Source organism: Oncorhynchus kisutch, linkage group LG3, assembly GCF_002021735.2.
Source record: "Oncorhynchus kisutch isolate 150728-3 linkage group LG3, Okis_V2, whole genome shotgun sequence".
NCBI lineage: Eukaryota > Metazoa > Chordata > Actinopteri > Salmoniformes > Salmonidae > Oncorhynchus > Oncorhynchus kisutch.
The window spans coordinates 18058106-18075506 of record NC_034176.2 but is presented as its reverse complement, the minus strand read 5'-3'; the positions used below and the strand labels follow the sequence as shown (position 1 = coordinate 18075506).

At 44.5% G+C, this 17401-nt stretch overlaps 1 protein-coding gene across 3 annotated transcripts in view; it reads left to right on the top strand.

The window, feature by feature from the left end:
• LOC109876300 (transient receptor potential cation channel subfamily V member 4) overlaps positions 1-5257 on the top strand; it is a 45448-nt gene extending 40191 nt beyond the window's left edge. For all 3 annotated transcript variants that reach the window (XM_020468736.2, XM_020468746.2, XM_020468741.2), the window contains 5 exons: positions 24-90; positions 196-506; positions 775-902; positions 1381-1511; positions 1637-5257. In XM_020468736.2, coding sequence (XP_020324325.1) covers positions 24-90; positions 196-506; positions 775-902; positions 1381-1511; positions 1637-1737 — 738 coding nt within the window. In that variant the 3' untranslated portion in view covers positions 1738-5257. The remainder of the gene's footprint in view (positions 1-23; positions 91-195; positions 507-774; positions 903-1380; positions 1512-1636) is intronic.
• Positions 5258-17401: the final 12144 nt, after the last annotated feature.

Genomic DNA, 17401 nt, shown 5'->3' with positions numbered 1-17401 from the left:
TATCCTTCTTCTTTGGCTCTCAGATTCTCTTCAAAGATTTGTTCCGGTTTCTGCTGGTCTACCTGCTCTTCATGATTGGATATGCATCAGGTACAGTGTCCTCTACTCAGCACTTCTTCTTCTCAGCAGTCCGATGACCAGTTGAAACAGAAGAGAACTTCCCTCATCTCCTCATGTCTCCCATCTCCTCCCCAGCTCTAGTGTCCCTCCTGACAGTGTGCCCCGGGCCGGAAGAGGTGTGTCCAGAGAAAGGTGGCTGCCCCACATACCCCCAGTGCCGGGACACAAACACCTTCAGCAAATTCCTGTTGGACCTGTTCAAACTGACCATCGGGATGGGTGATCTGGACATAGTCAGCAGGACTCAGTACCCGGCTGTCTTCCTCATCCTGCTGATCACCTACATCATACTCAGCTTTGTTCTACTGCTCAACATGTTGATCGCTCTGATGGGAGAGACGGTGAGCCAGGTGTCCAAGGAGAGCAAGAAGATCTGGAAGCTGCAGGTGAGTGAGGAGGACAGCTGATGGACAGCTAGGTTCCCTAGAATTCATTAGGGCACATTGTAGTAAATGTTTTGCAACAGAAAACAAAAAACTATAATTTCTAATTGGACAGAAAGTGCAGAAAATCAGCTTTCTTTTTGGTGCCTAATTAACACAACCTTGTTATCCTCTGTTGACGGCATTATGCACAGTGCATCGTCTAGGCAGAGGCACATTATATTATGAAAGACACAAATACATGTCGGATGACATTCTGCTTTAACGACAGTGGGCTACGACCATCCTGGACATCGAACGCTCCTTCCCTGTGTGTCTGCGGAAGTCCTTTCGGTCTGGGGAGATGGTGACAGTGGGGAAGAACTGGGACGGCACCCCTGACTGCCGCTGGTGCTTCAGGTACAGTAATTTCTCTGGACTCTCACCCCTCTCTGCACTAAAGAAATGTGTCTGATTGGTCAGTCAGACAGCCCAGTGTGTTCTTTTTGTGATATGCTATATTTTCTGAAAAAAGTTATTCTGGGGGCCTCCTGAGTGGTGCGTCTTGACCGGGAATCCCAAAGGGCGACGCACAGTTGGCCAAGCGTAGACCGTGTTAGGGGAGGGTTTGGCCAGGGGGGCTTTACTTGGCTCATTGCGCTCTAGCGACTCCTTGTAACAGGCCGGGCGCCTGCAGGCTGACTTCGGTCGTCAGTTGAACAGTGTTTCCTCTGACACATTGGTGTGGCTGGCTTCCGGGTTAAGCGGGCGGGTGTTAAGGGCTTGGCGGGTCATGTTTTGGAGGGCACATGACTCGACCTTCACGGTTTGGCGGGTCAGGTTTCAGAGGGCGCATGACAAACATCTTCTAATGCAAACATCTTCTGTGGTCACCCAGGGTGGATGAGGTCAACTGGTGCCACTGGAATCAGAACCTGGCCATAATCAACGAAGACCCGGGCAAGAACGTAACAGAGACCCTCCAAACCTCCAGTACAGTTCATCAAACTGTCCGTGGCCTGAGGAGAGGTGAGACTCTTATACTCGGTTTCTAATAAATGCTCACACAGTTTACAAAGACAAATGTACAGTGTATAAGGGCAAGGTAAATCACATTAGCCAACCTTTGACCTTTGTTCCCCAACCTCCTGTAGATCGTTGGTCCACGATGGTGCCGCGGGTTATGGAGCAGAATAAAAGGCAGCAACCACGGGATCTAGTATTGGAAATGGAGCCACTGACCTCCAGACATTGAACCTGTGCAGGGCCAATGGGGGGCCCCGGGTCCTTAAGAACATCCTGCAGATCGGAGGTCATCATACTCAAACGGACAAAAAAGTGTTGGGCCACAAAGTTTGCCACTTTGCACAAAACTCTGTTGCAAAAATATGTATTATAAGAAAATTGAACAGATTTTTAGAACGTAATGAATCTAACGTATGTTCAAGCCAACAATTCATTGCTCTAAATAGGATTCTACTTGATGGTATTAACCCAGGGGGAAGGTGCATCTTTACCTGGTCGCTGGTTCGAATCCCTGAGTTGACTAGGTGAAAAATCTGTTAATGTGCCTTGAGCTAGGCACCTGTATGTACAGTTGAAGTTGGAAGTTTACATACACCTTAGCCAAATACATTTAAACTCAGTTTCACAATTCCTGACATTTAATCCTCGTAAAAATTCCCTGTCTTAGGTCAGTTAGGATCACCACTTTATTTTAAGAATGTGGAATGTCAGAATAAGAGTAGAGTGATTTATTTCAGCTTTAATTTCTTTCATCACATTCCCAGTGGGTCAGAAGTTTACATACACTCAATTAGTATTTTGTAGCATTGCCTTTAAATTGTTTAAATTTCAGCAGCAGCGCCGGACAGGCGGGAGACTCCGGCTGCGCCGGACAGGCGGGAGACTCCGGCTGCGCCGGAGAGGAGGGAGACTCGCAGCCGGAGAGGAGGGAGACTCCGGCTGCGCCGGAGAGGAGGGAGGCACTGGCAGCGCCGGAGAGGAGGAAGGCCCCGGCAGCGCTGGACAGGCGGAACGCACTGTAGGCCTGATGCGTGGTACTGGGCCAAGGACACGCACAGGAAGCCTGGTGCGAGGAGCTGCCACCGGAGGGCTGGTGTGTGGAGGTGGCACTGGATTGACCGGACCGTGAAGGCGTACTGGAGATCTTGAGAGCAAGGCTGGCACCAACCGCCCTGGCTGGATCTTCACCCTAGCCTGGCAGATGTGGGAAGCTGGGATGTAGCGCACCGGGCTAAGCATGCGTACTGGGGACACCATGCGAACCACCGCATAATCCGGTGCCTGACCAGCACCACGCCCGCCACGGTTAGCACTGCTAGGAGCACTGTAGTGCTGAGATGGCACAGGACGTGCAAGGCTAGGGGGATGCACAGGATGCCTGGTGCGTGAGGCTGGCACAGTCTTCACCAGACCCCTAGCACGCACCTCAGGATGAGTATGGAGAGCTGACCCAGGTGCCATTAAATCCCTGACACGCTCTGTCGGGCGAATGTCGTGCCTCATGCACCAAACCAGCAACTCCCTCATATCTCTCTCCTCCAATTTCCCCATTAACTCCTTCAGTCTCTGCTTCGCTCACCTCCAACACCAGCTCTGGTTCTGAGCTCCGCCTGGGCTCCTCACGATAAACGGGGGGAGTTGGCTCAGGTCTGACTCCTGACTCTGCCACACTCCCCCTGTGCCCCCCCCAAGACATTTTTGGGGCTGACTCTCGGGCTTCTATCCGCGCCGCCGTGCTTGCTTCGCCAACCTCATTCTCCTGTAACCTTCCGCGCACTGCTCCATCGAATCCCAGGCGGGCTCCGGCACTCTCCCTGGGTCGACCGCCCACCTGTCTATTTCCTCCCAAGTAGTATAGTCCATATTCTTGCCGTCCAAACCGTCCTCCCATGTCCATTCCTCTTTTCGCTGCTGTTGCCCGTTACCACGCCGCTTGGTCCTGTTGTGGTGGGTGATTCTGTAACGGTTCTCTTGGGGTGAAGTAGAGGCGGACCAAAATGCAGCGTGGTGGTTATTCATGTTCTTTAATTTATAAAGACACTACACATGAGATAACCTAAAACAGCCCTATCTGGTGCAAAACACAGAGACAGGAACAATCACCCCCAAACACAGTGAAACCCAGGCTACCTAAATATGGTTCCCAATCAGAGACAATGACTAACACCTGCCTCTGATTGAGAACCATATCAGACCAGACATCAGGCTAGACAAACAAGACATCCAACATAGAATGCCCACTCAGATCACACCCTGACCAACCAAAACATAGAAACATACAAAGCAAACTATGGTCAGGGTGTGACATTGAGATGTTTCTACAACATGATTGGAGTCCACCTGTGGTAAATTCAATTGATGGGACATGATTTGGAAAGGCACACACCTGTCTATATAAGGTCCCGCAGTTGACAGTGCATGTCAGCGCAAAAACCAAGCCATGAGGTTGAAGTATCTGGAAAAGGATACAAAACATTTGTGCACCATTGAAGGTCCCCAAGAACACAGTGGCCTCCATCATTCTTAAATGGAAGAACACTCGGAAGGGAAAGAAACAATTGAATCCATTTTAGAATAAGGCAACAGTACAGAATGTCACCTTTTCATTTGAGGGTATTTTCATACATATCTGTTTTAGAGATTAGAAATGAAGCGCTGTATGTATCTAGTCCCCCCATTTGAAGGTGTCATGAGTATTGGACAAATTCACTTCAAAAGTCTAGTATTTGGTCCCTAGCATGCAATGACTACATCCCGTGATTGGGAGTGTGCAAAGCTGTCACCAAGGCAAAGGGTGGCTACTTTGAAGAATCTCAAATTTAAAATATATTTTGATTTCTTTAACACTTTTTTTGGTTACTATGTAGAAAATAGTAAAAATAAAGACAAACCCTTGAATGAGTAGGTGTTCTAAAACGTTTGACCGGTAGTGTATGTCTCTGAACACTTAATTAATTAGGATGCTACCAAGTAAGAAAGTAAGTAAGAAAGTTATAGATGCAGAAAGATCACGCCCCCTAAACATGATGACCTCTTACCATAACAAATAACAGGAGAGGTTATCATTTTTTGGGGTATGATATTTATGCTTTTCTAAACATATTCTATTGTTATTTACAATAAAAATGACTCCAAAATGACACAATACATTATTTAGCATTAATTTCTATTGTAGAGTCACAGAATTCATGTAGTCATTGCATGCTAGGAATATGGGACCAAATACTATTACTTCTGACTCAATTTAATTCACTTTAAGTGAACTTGGCCAAATACATATGACACCTTCAAATGGGGGGGACCAGATACATAAAGTGCTTGCATTTCTAAATGGTAAAACAGATTTATGAGAATACCCTACAATAAAAGGTGACATTCTGTACTGTCGCCTCATAATTCTTTTATCTCAAAACCAAAATGCTGGAGTATAGAGCCAAATTAAAAGTATTACACGTCACTGTCCAAGGAAATACATTGGGGAGTGTATGTACATGTGTTTTTAGAGGTTTGGTGTTCTATGAAAATATACCTTAATTTAAGACTGAAACATTTGCTACTAATCCAATATCACCCAGAGAATGGTTTTGAATATGGAGGCATTACTATTGCAGTGAAGAATATTTAAGATGTCAATTTAAGATTGTGTTTTGAGGCCATTTTGGGACATTATTGGATGAATGTCTTCCTATGTGTTTCGATGTTTTTTATACAATTCTTTATACATTTTGCAACAAAGTTAACTACTGGTCCTTTGTGCCTTTTTTTATGAATGAATCATATGACATAATATCAAATTGCATGAGCTATATGATTTCTTGCTGTTCTGAATCTGCAATCAACAGCAATCCTTATGTTGGTCAGCAGATGGAAGCAGAGGTCTAAATTCCTAAATATGCTCAGTGGCCTTTCTTCCCTACAGCACAAAGGTTGTATTCATTAGGCACTAAACGGAAGGAAACAAACTGAAACAGTAAGGGACCACCTGAACTTATGCAATAAGAAATGCTCTTTTTCCACTGCAAAATGTTTTGCTACGGTGTGCCCAAATGAATACGACCCTGACTAATTACTTCTCCAATTTAAAAACACATTCTCCAACAAAAGTCAAAGCCTACTACCTTCCAAAGCACCTTTAAGTTTTTCTCCTTTATTCATCCACCTTGCTCCTATGTCTTCTCCTGTTGTCTGGTTAAACAGTCATATGTCTCAGATAGGTAGTAGGCAAAAGTGCTGCAGGGCCTGTATTAACAATAAGGGGTGCTGATGTAGGATCAGGTCCCCCTCCATATAATCTTATTTATTATGTTCTCAAAGGGAAATCTGACCTATAGCTGCACTTTGTGAATATGGACCCAGAGCCTCATCCATCACTTTCCCACCTCCCTCCCTCCCTCACTCCATCCCTCACTCCATCCCTCACTCCCTCCCTAGCCTTGCTGAAGGACATCGGGAATCTCTTGCTACCTCACAGGAGAGGCTAATCCTCTTTGCCCCAACTTTAACTGGGGCACTAATCCTCCATGTTTATCTAAGCAGTGTGAGCACCTAGCTAGCTCTGCTGACAACTTGGCCTGCCCTCCTCCCTCCCTGCAACCTCATTATCTAGGACAGGGCCAGGGTTTGCTAGTGTCACCGCCAACAACCCTCTCTGGAACCGCACACTTACACAGGAAGTCGTTAAGCTAGTGATTTTCTCTCATATGCTGTACTAGCCTTGCGTCATCGTATGAGTAACTGTGTCTCTGACGCAACACCACAAGTGGTAGATAAGTGGGGTCAGTCCCTGTGTTGGGGTCTGTAATTGGTTGACTGTCTATAACACATTGTTTACTGTCATTATAGGGCCATTCTTATACAACAGAGCTGTAGCTGGCAGCACACCTTGTCCAGATATTGCCACCTAGCCAATTAGGCCATTAGAATTAGAGCCTGATGAGTCTGAAGGTGATGATACCACAGAGTTTCTAAACCCAGAGGCCCAACATAGCAAGTCTTCCGGGAACACTTGAGAAGCAGACTTGGCAGACCAGACGGGGGTTTGAAAAGTCAATAAGAGAAGTTTAAATGTCTTCCTAGTTGTTATTTTTCTCAATCTAAAGGCAAAACCTAGATTTGAGCCGATGTCTTAAGTAATTGAACATGTTATTACTCCAACCTCATGAAAGTGACAAACTGACACATTTCCATTTTTGTCAAAAACAGCTTTATATTGAATGAGTGCCTTTGATTTGACGGCCTGTACATGCTCAGTTTGGCATGAGATGACCATTAGACCCGAGGACGTGTTTCTGTGCATGAGTTTAGCTAGCCGATGTCGCCATGACATCGCCTACAATTGTGATCAGGAATTTCTGTTGCAGAAATACTTTCTACATATCTTCATACTAAACCATCTTTGATTATATTATATGGGCTTCAGTCTTGCTCAGCACTCCACTCATGCTTGCCTTTCTCACTCATCCAACTCAGATCAAGTGTCCTGCCCAGCCCATTGGATCATTCATTACTTTTTCAATAATGAATATCAGTCGAAAATTGCGCCATTTTTTAAAATCATTATTAAAGACACTCGAATCAAAGCAAAGTTTATTTGTCACGTGTGCCGAATACAACAGGTGTAGGTAGACATTACAGTGAAATGCTTACTTACAGGCTCTAACCAATAGTGCAAAAAAGGTATTAAATGAACAATAGGTAAGTAAAGAAATAAAACAACAGTAAAAAGACAGGCTATATACAGTAGCGAGGCTATAAAAGTAGCGAGGCTACATACAGACACCGGTTAGTCAGGCTGATTGAGGTAGTATATACATGACTGTATAGCTAAAGTGACTGCATATATGATAAACAGAGAGTAGCAGCAGCGTAAAAAGAGGGGTTGGGCGGGGCACACAATGCAAATAGTCCGGGTAGCCATTTGATTACCTGTTCAGGAGTCTTATGGCTTGGGGGTAAAAGCTGTTGAGAAGCCTTTTTGTCCGAGACTTGGCACTCCGGTACCGCTTGCCATGCAGTAGTAGTGAGAACAGTCTATGACTGGGGTGGCTGGGGTCTTTAACAATTTTTAGGGCCTTCCTCTGACACCGCCTGGTGTAAAGGTCCTGGATGTCAGGCAGCTTAGCCCCAGTGATGTACTGGGCCGTACGCACTGCCGTCTGTAGTGACTTGCGGTCAGAGGCCGAGCAATTGCCGTACCAGGCAGTGATGCAACCAGCTCTCGATGTTGCAGCTGTAGAAACTTTTGAGGATCTGAGGACCCATGACAAATCTTTTTAGTTTTCTGAGGGGGAATAGGCTTTGTCATGCCCTCTTCACGACTGTCTTGGTGTGTTTGGACCATTCTAATTGGTTGTTGATGTGGACACCAAGGAACTTGAAGTTCTCAACCTGCTCCACTACAGCCCCGTCGATGAGAATGGGGGCGTGCTCGGCCCTCCTTTTTCTGTAGTCCACAATCATCTCTTTGGTCTTGGTTACGTTGAGGGATAGGTTGTTATTCTGGCACCACCCGGCCAGGTCTCTGACCTCCTCCATATAGGCTGTCTCGTCATTGTCAGTGATCAGGCCTACCACTGTTGTGTCGTCTACAAACTTAATGAGGGTGTTGGAGTCGTGCCTGGCCATGCAGTCGTGGTTGAACAGGGAGTACAGGAGAGGACTGAGCACGCACCCTTGGGGAGCTGCAGTGTTGAGGATCAGCGTGGCAGATGTGTTGCTACCTACCCTCACCACCTGGGGCGGCCCGTCAGGAAGTCCAGGATCCAGTTGCAGAGGGAGGTGTTTAGTCCCAGGATGCTTAGCTTAGTGATGAGCTATGAGGGGACTATGGTGTTGAACGCTGAGCTGTAGTTAATGAATAGCATTCTCACATAAGTGTTCCTTTTGTCCAGTTGGGGAAGGGCAGTGTGGATTGCAATAGAGATTGCATCATCTGTGAATCTGTTTGGGCTTTATGCAAATTGGAGTGGGTCTAGGGTTTCTGGGATAATGGTGTTGATGCTTTAAAGGCATCAACTCAGCTCTAACTCTATCCACATATGCTCATCATCATGGGATCAGAATGAGGAAGAAAGGAGAACTGTAATTCTTTCATCAATGAAATGAACCATGGCTAACTTGATATTTACCCCATCCCTCACAGCCATTTAAAGACACACCCCAGCTATTTTGGAACTTTTCCTGTTGAAAAACAATATCCCACATATAAATACCGTACTGTATTTAAGTTGTACCAAGATATTCTCTGGTACTGTTGTATACTAGGTAGCCAGCGGTTCTGAAAATAGCGCTCATGAGCCAAAAGTAGTCCCCGGAAATTGCATACTCACAAATGTGCAGATATGTGCACCACATCATTGCTCTCTCTCTCTCTCTCGCTGTGCATCTTTCTAGCTGTCACTCAAATGGCAAAGGGCTGAAGCTCATTGGCTGGAACTCGAATTGCTAGGGGGCTGGCTCATGGCGAGGTACATGTATGGAAAATTGTGCGGGACAGCTTCCAGGCCACAGTCGCTTTCAAACTAGGGATTTCAGTGGCTAATTGAGGTAAAACAGGTATTCTGCTCATAGATTATGCATATATGAACTACACATTGACACATCCAGCTCAAAGTGGGATGTTTAAAAAATACTTGCTAGTTGCCAAAGTACCGGAGCATCTGTCTTTAAAGGTAGATAGAGAGGTGGTAGAGTCCAGAAAGCAGATCTGTTTAGAGCCATGCTGACATGTTTATTTCAGGATCACTCATTGTCCCTTAGACAAATAATTTTTCCACATGTAATTATTCTTTCCTTTGAAGTAATTCCCTGAAAGGCTTTTCATATGCACCTGTGAAATACATCGCCCATGTCAGACATTTCTGAATGAATATATCCACTGGGAGAGTTAGGAACAACGACCAAGGCTGTATTTTTTAAAACCTTTTATTTAACTAGCCAAGCCAGTTAAGAACAAATTCTTATTTACAATGACGGCCTACACCGGTCAAACTCTAACCCGAACGACGCTGGGCCAATTGTGCGCCGGATTCATTAGGGCTCACCGTGGCAAAAGGCTTTGCAACGGAAAACAAACTGAGCATTTGTTATTGGACAAGTTCAGATAGGCCCTCCCTGTTTCAGTCAGTTTTCTTCCATTTAGTGCCTAATAAATTGGGCCCCAAGCAGTGGTGTAAAGTACTTCAGTAAAAATACTTGAAAGTACTACCTAAGTATTTTTTGGGGTATCTGTACTTTACTTTACTATTTATATTTTTGACAACTGTGACTTTTACTTCACTACATTCCTAATGAAAACGATGTACTTTTTACTCCATATATTTCCCTGACACCCAAAAAATCTCAATACATTTTGAACGCTTAGCAGGACAGGAAAATTGCCTAATTCACACACTTATCAAGAGAACATCCCTGGTCATCCCTACAGCCTCTTATCTGGCAGACTCACTAAACACATGCTTTGTTTGTAAATTATGTCTGAGTGTTGGAGCATGCCTCTGGCTATACATCATAAAAAAAAGAATAATTATGCAGTCTGGTTTGCTTAATTCAAGGATTTTGAAATGATTTATACTTTTACTTTTGATACTTAAGTATATTTAAAACCAAATACTTTTAGACTCTTCCTCAAGTAGTATTTTACTGGGTGACTTTCACTTTTACTTGAGTCATTTTCTATTAAGGTATCTTTACTTGTTCTCAAGTATGACAATTGGGTACTTTTTCCACCACTGGCCCCAGGTATCATGGGGGAATGTGGCTGGTGAGATGACCTTTCGTCTAGAATCTGAGAAGGAGCAAACTTGGGATGATTCAGAGTGTCAAAATGGCAGGTTGATGGTACGGTGACGGCAGAGGCACAGCAGCCCATTGGCTCATGCTATGGGCGTTTGTCCTCTTGATTTCTTGTGAAATTGCCAGGGACTCAATGTAGCGTGCAGGTGGATGAGTTTTGCTAATAAGAGAAGCATTTCTGCTCCACAGATCCCCTCTTTTCTGTGTGAGTGAGCGTGCATGAAATCAGTGTGCAGTGAGTCTCCCAGCTCCACATGCTCTGCTGGAGACGGCTGCCTGTGCCTGCCTCATCAGCCTGGGAGCTTATCACAGGGTTTAGGTGGGTGGAGTGGAATGGAGTGGTGGTGGGGAGGATGGAAGGGAGAAAAACAACAACAGCTCAACTTTCAGAGTTGGAGGTGCCAGTGTCATTAAACATTTAACTGGAGTGCTTGTAGTTTGAAGCCAGGATTCAATCCAAGGCGCATTTAAATAGCAGTGCACTGGACAGCCAGACAATGAGCCTTTTTAAAGGCATTTTCCTCAAAGTTTGCTGATATCTCATTCACGGTAAACGCTACACATGTCGGCTCAAGCGTAAATTATAGCTGAGTTGGTAGCTCAGCTGGTAGAGAATGTCGCTTGCAACGACTACCTGTACTCAAAATGAATCCACACATGACTGTAAATTGCTTTGAATGAAAGCATCTGCTAAATGGCATATTTAAAAAAAAAAAATGTTTTAAAGTTTTTTAATGTAACCTTTATTTAACTAGGCAAGTCAGTTAAGAACATATTCTTATTTACAATCGCGGCCTACCCCGGTGCCTTCGGAAAGTATTCAGACCCCTTAACTTTTTCCACTTTTTGTTAGATTACAGTTATCAATCTACATACAATACCCCATAATGGCAAAAGCAGGTTTTTGGAAATATTTGCTAATTTATAAAAATAAATATATAAATACATAAGTATTCAGACCCTTTACTCAGTACTTTGTTGAAGCACCTTTGGCAGTGCTTACAGCATCGAGTCTTCTTGAGTATGACGCTACAAGCTTTGCACATCTGTATTTGGGGAGTTTCTCCCATTCTTCTCTGCAGATGCTCTCAAGCTCTGTCAGGTTCGATGGAGAGCATTGATGCGCAACTATTTTCAGGTCTCCCTAGAGATGGTCGATAGGGTTCAAGTCCGTGCTCTGGCTGGGCCACTCAAGGACATTCAGAGACTTGTCCCGAAGCCACTCCTGCGTTGTCTTGGCTGTGTGCTTAGGGTCGTTGTCCTGTTGGAAGGTGAACCTAGAGCAGGTTTTTATCAAGGATCTCTGTGTACTTTGCTCCGTTCATCTTTCGCTTGATCCTGACTGGTCTCCCAGACCTTGCTTCTGAAAAACATCCCCACAGCATGATGCTGCCACCACCATGCTGCACCGTAGGGATGGGGCCAGATTTCCTCTAAATGATGCTTGGCATTCAGGCCAAATAGTTCAATCTTGGTTTCATCAGACCAGAGAATCTTGTTTCTCATGGTCTGAGAGTCTTTAGGTGGCTTTTGGCAAACTCCAAGTGGGCTGTCTCCAAACTCCCCGTTGGCCAACTCCAAATATGCCTTTTAATGAAGAATGACTTCCGTCTGGCCACTCTACCATAAAGGGCTGATAGCTGGAGAGATGGTTGTCCTTTTGGAAGGTTCTCCCATCTCCACAGAGGAACTCTAGAGCTCTGTGGGTGACCATCAGGTTCTTGGTCACCTCTCTGACCAAGACCCTTCTCCCCCGATTTCTCAGTTTAGCCGGGCGACCATTCCTAGGAAGAGTCTTGGTGGTTCCAAACTTCTTCCATTTAAGAATGATGGAGGCCACTGTGTTTGTGTGGATCTTCAATGTTTCAGAAATGTGTTTGTACCCTTCCCTGGATCTGTGCCTCGACACAATCCTGTCTCTAAGCTCTACGGATAATTCCTTCGACCTCATGGCTTGGTTTTTGCTCTGACATGCACTGTCAACTGTGGGACTTTATATATAAATGGGTGTGTGCCTTTCCACATCATGTCCAAACCATTCAATTTACAACAGGTGGACTCCAATGAAGTTGGACTGTATGACTGTATTACTGTATAATGCGCTGCTCTATAACGCATCTTGAATTGAATCCTGGCCCTACTTTGTGGTGTAGATGTGTTTCCAAATGTGCCTAACACTCTCATACCCTATGGGCCTACTGTTGTACACGCTCTCACATTCAGTACACACCAACAAATGAAGAAGAAAGGGAACTTATAACATGGTCACTCTGATTAAATACCATTATTTGATTGGATCAAGTTATCACCTGACAGCCAGAGGTAATAAACACACGTGTAGAATTCTGTCCAACTCAAAGCCCAGGAACAAGTACAAGAGGGAATATACATACATTTCACTTTGTCTACTGGAAGCTACGTTATAATATGAGCGAGAGCAAGCGACTGCGAGAGGAGGTGAGGGGAGAGAGAGGTCAATGGCTTTCAGTTGACCTCTAACTAATCAGGGTTATTCCTTGTTTGGAGAAACCTCTGCTACCCCCTCCCTCCCCGATCATGCACTGTATAATCAGCTGCTATAGGACACCTCCTTTTGGCTAGCTTGCTAAATTGAGTGTAAAAAGAGTTTAATCCAAAGCTTGTTTTATCTCGCCCTCTCTTTATCTAAGCCCATCTTTAGACGTTCCCAGGTCATGTGGTTCCCCCTCCCTTTAAATCTCCATCTAGGAAAGAATGTTATCCCATTACACAATCAAAAAGGTACCCCTCCCCACTTCATTTGTTGTCCTCCCTTTGTAAACACCACACTACTACATACAACTCATACTTTCTTGCTTCCCCCTTTTCCCCTCAAACCACTGCAGGACTTTTCTCCAGCGGTGGAAAAAGTACCCAATTGTCATACTTGAGTAAAAGTAAAGATACATTCATAGAAAATTACTGAAGTGAAAGTCACCCAGTAAAATACTACTTGAGCAAAAGCCTAAAAGTATTTGGTTTTAAACATACTTAAGTATCAAAACTAAATGTAATTACTCAAATATACATATGTACAAAAGTAAAAGTATAAATATTTTTTTATTACTTATATTAAGCAAACCAGACAGCACCATTTTATTTGTATTTATTTTTTGGATAGCCAGGGGCGCACTCCAACACTCCAACACTCCAACACTCCGACATAATTTACAAACAAAGCATGTGTGTTTAGTGAATCCGCCAGATCAGAGGCAGTAGGGATGACCAGGGATGTTGTCTTGATAAGTGAGTGAATTGGACCATTTTCCTATCCTGACAAACATTCCAAATTTAATGAGTACTTTTGGACGACTTAAGTAGTACTTTAAAGGATTTTTACTTAAGTACGTTACACCACTGCTTTTCTCCTAACGTGGGGCACCAAGGTTAATTATGCAACAGTAATGGTCAAACTATAGATGAGAGAGAAGCAATAGATAGTACCAAAGTCACCCAAATCCTACCTCACCCAAATCATGCCTGCCTCAAGTGTAGTTGCAGACTATCAGGTGAAAAGGCCACAGTGGATTGCAGAGGGCAGCAGACTACAGTATGCGATCATGGTGCGGTTCATGGAGTTTCAGCCTCCCACCACTAATGGACTTACCTTGGTTACCATAATCAGTTAGGACAGGGGTGGGCAAGAATTTTGTCTTGAGGGCCAATATTTCTGCGTAGATTTCTTGCCAGAATAATTTGTTAATCAAAAGCAATTTGCGGGCAAGATTGAATTGGCTTGGGGGACGGATCCGTATGTTGCCCACCCTTGAGTAGGATCTGATGGGGGAGACCTTTACACAAGAGGTGGAGGGAGACAGAGGGAAACTGAGAGACAGAGGGACAGAGAGAGAGAGAGAGCATGGGTTTATTTTATATTTTCAAGTGAGTAGGCCTACTTTGCAGTGAAATCATATTATCATAACATAGCCTTCTACCCACTGTGAGAGGAAAAACAACCAAAGCCGTGGACATAGAAGCCATCATCCATTTTATTTATTTAATGTCAAACAATATTACAGAACAGAGGACAGAATAAATTAACCATCTACATCAAAATAAAGAAATTCAGTCCTGAGATTGACAAAAAAGCAGGGAACAGTAATATTAGAATGATCCACTATGGTACCTGGGCTGGATGAGGGGGCACACAGCGGCAGTCTCAGCAGATTGGATAAGATAGAGGTTGGGTGGGGAGGGGGGCTGTAGGGGCGAATGGGGGGAGATTGTAAATGTGGGCTGGGATTCAAAAGTTGAACATTCCAAGGCTAAAGGATTTTACAGCTTTTTTCTTTTTAGAATTCAGAACCTTTTATTCAAAATCCAAGATTCAAATACACTGAGCAAAAATATACAAGCAAATGTAAAGTGTTGGTCCCATGTTTCATGAGCAAAAAGCTTATTTCTCTTAAATTTTGTGCACAAATTGGTTTACATCCCTGTTAGTGAGCAAGTGGACTGAAAATTTCCCAAATGCACTGGATATGATTTTCTCAAGGTTGTGGCACCCTCAGACTTTGGCAGCATTGGAGATCATTGTAGAATCTGTCCTGTTTGTCTACAGGAACCACACAAAGAGCCACACGAACAATGAATAGATACAATTAGAACAAACAAACAAAAATTCCTCAGACTTTTTAGATTGGATACAGCAACATAGCCACCCCATGAAATAGATGAGAGATTTGGGGGCCCTTCTAGAATTAATTTGTTGTTACATACAGTTGTAACATTGAAGAAAGTTCTACTTCGTTAGGTGCCTGAAAATTGTGCCCTGCTGCACTCCTTTGGCAGAGAAGGGCTACTAAGCGGTGCCTCTGATTCTACCGATCTGATCTTGGATCTGTGCTATAGGTTTATTTTCCAATGCTTTTATTGCTTTTTGATGACATAAAGAGAGAGAATGCTAGAAACAACAGTACTGTACATTCAAACTGAATATTCACATGCCAATCTGTGAACTGTGTCACCAGTGCCCATGAGGGATAACTGTAAGCACTCTGCTGTGGGCGATTCAATCCCCAATATAGATATCATGCAACTTGTGTAAGGCTCTTATGTCACCTAAACAAGCCTCCTCAAGAAAAACTGAATTATCAATAGAAACGTTGCTTTGCGTTAAACAGAGCCAAACGGCGAGGACTTTGTTGACCTGATGTTCCAGTTGGTAGCGGAGAGGTGGAGGAGGATAGGTCCCTGAGATAGGGGACCACAGGGGCCCAATGGGGTAGCCAGGGGATATGTCTCAGCTAGCCCTCTGGTAAGGAGTGAAGTGTTGACCTTAATTGATCTGCCCCTGTCCCCTGTCCATATCTGCAGTAGTTCTATGGCCACAGGCATGTACACAAGGTGAAAAGACCCCATGGACTTGAAGCCAGGGGGCGGGGGCGGAGGCTGGGGGAGTTTACTGAGAGATCTTAACAGCCTGTCTATCACAGTCTATCCCTCTTCATCTCTCCCCCATTGGCCGCACACTTAGTATCTTCCCTCTGCCAGTGTCACTGTGTCTTTCAGATACCTGAGATGCAGAGCACTGGAGGAATGCATCAATAGACATTCTGTGATATTAACATTTCTCCATATCCATTGGCCACAGTTAGATAGCAAAAAGGTTGTGGAGGTCATTCTCTCTGTAGGAGAAGAGTAGACGGTTGTTATATATCCACTGACCTCTGCCCTTCCAGGAACAACTGGCAGGTGATAAACAAGAACGTACATTTGTGCTTCATACAAATGGAAACCATTCAATACCCCTCACTGAAGACTGTGCTAGACCGGGATTCAAACAAACTGCACCGACATCCCACTGCACTTGACTAATTAAGGTCATTTTATGCTTCAGCCAACATCTGCAGCATTTACCAGTGAAATTTACCAGTGAAAAGACCGTGTGATATTGGTGTAGTGGGATTTGTTGGATCCTGGAAGCCAGAGATCTTGATAGATTGGCAGAAAGGTTTGATGTGAGTAACCAGTGTGCATCATAACACTCCCAGAGGCACACACTACTGTTTCTCAAAGCATAGCCTATGTGAATATGGGAGAACAGTCACCAGCTGGGAGGCTGAAACCAGCAGCAGCCGCAACGTGGCAATTATCCTGATTACTAAATGCTTCAGGGCTTGTTCTGACCCCCACTGCCTCTCCATCTCTCTCTGTTTGTGAGATCTGTCACAGAGAGCAGGCAGGGCCCCTCAGCCAGCTAGGACCTGGGCACATACAGCCACATCCATGCATAATCCAACAGAAAACAAATCCCCCCCAATCATCAAAAACAATAGGCCATCTTTCAAAAGAGCCTTCGCTGCCTCGGAGCCCAGGGTGTTGTAGAAGAGGAAGGCCCTCTGAGACGACGCTGTGTTTCAGTGACTCCCACCCCCCTTATACTGCCCCATCCCTTCAGTCCTCCTAACATTGCGTTTGTTTAAGCACTGGTGAACTCTGTTGGCCCTGGATGAGGGCGAAGGAGGGAGGGAGGGCTTCCATAATGACTTGCCATATGCCACTCTGCCTCTGCAGCTGAGAGAGGTCCTGCACGGATGGACCCATGGATGGACGCCCACAAGTCTTATTGAAAATGTAATTCCATTATCCTGATATAGGCTGAGCATCCATTGTCCCAAGTAGACAGAGGGTAAGGTATATTACATCACCAGTAACCCCCCTTTATCCAGAGTCTGGGACAGAGGGTTTGGAGGCTGTGTGACCACAAAATAAAGCCTCCTATCCCACCCAATGAAGCACGCGAGATACATTGTAATAGTATTACTGAATGCTAACAATCTAAAACAATTGCCTTTATTGACCAAGGGTCAATGGTCCCGATTTTTATAGATGGAATGGAACGATGAGACTTTCTTTATGGAATAGTTTAACTCAAACACGGTATTATTCTCTATCCTCAGATAATGACAAGTACAACTCTGAAAAGCAGTGTTGCAAATGGACATTACATAATAAATCAACAGTCTACAGGACTAGAATTTGAGAGGATAGAGCCCATTGTGGAGTGCAGAGCTTTACATTTGGCTATAAAATAATATAAGCCTCAATTTAAGTCTGTGTGGAGTCAGGAGAGAGGAAGA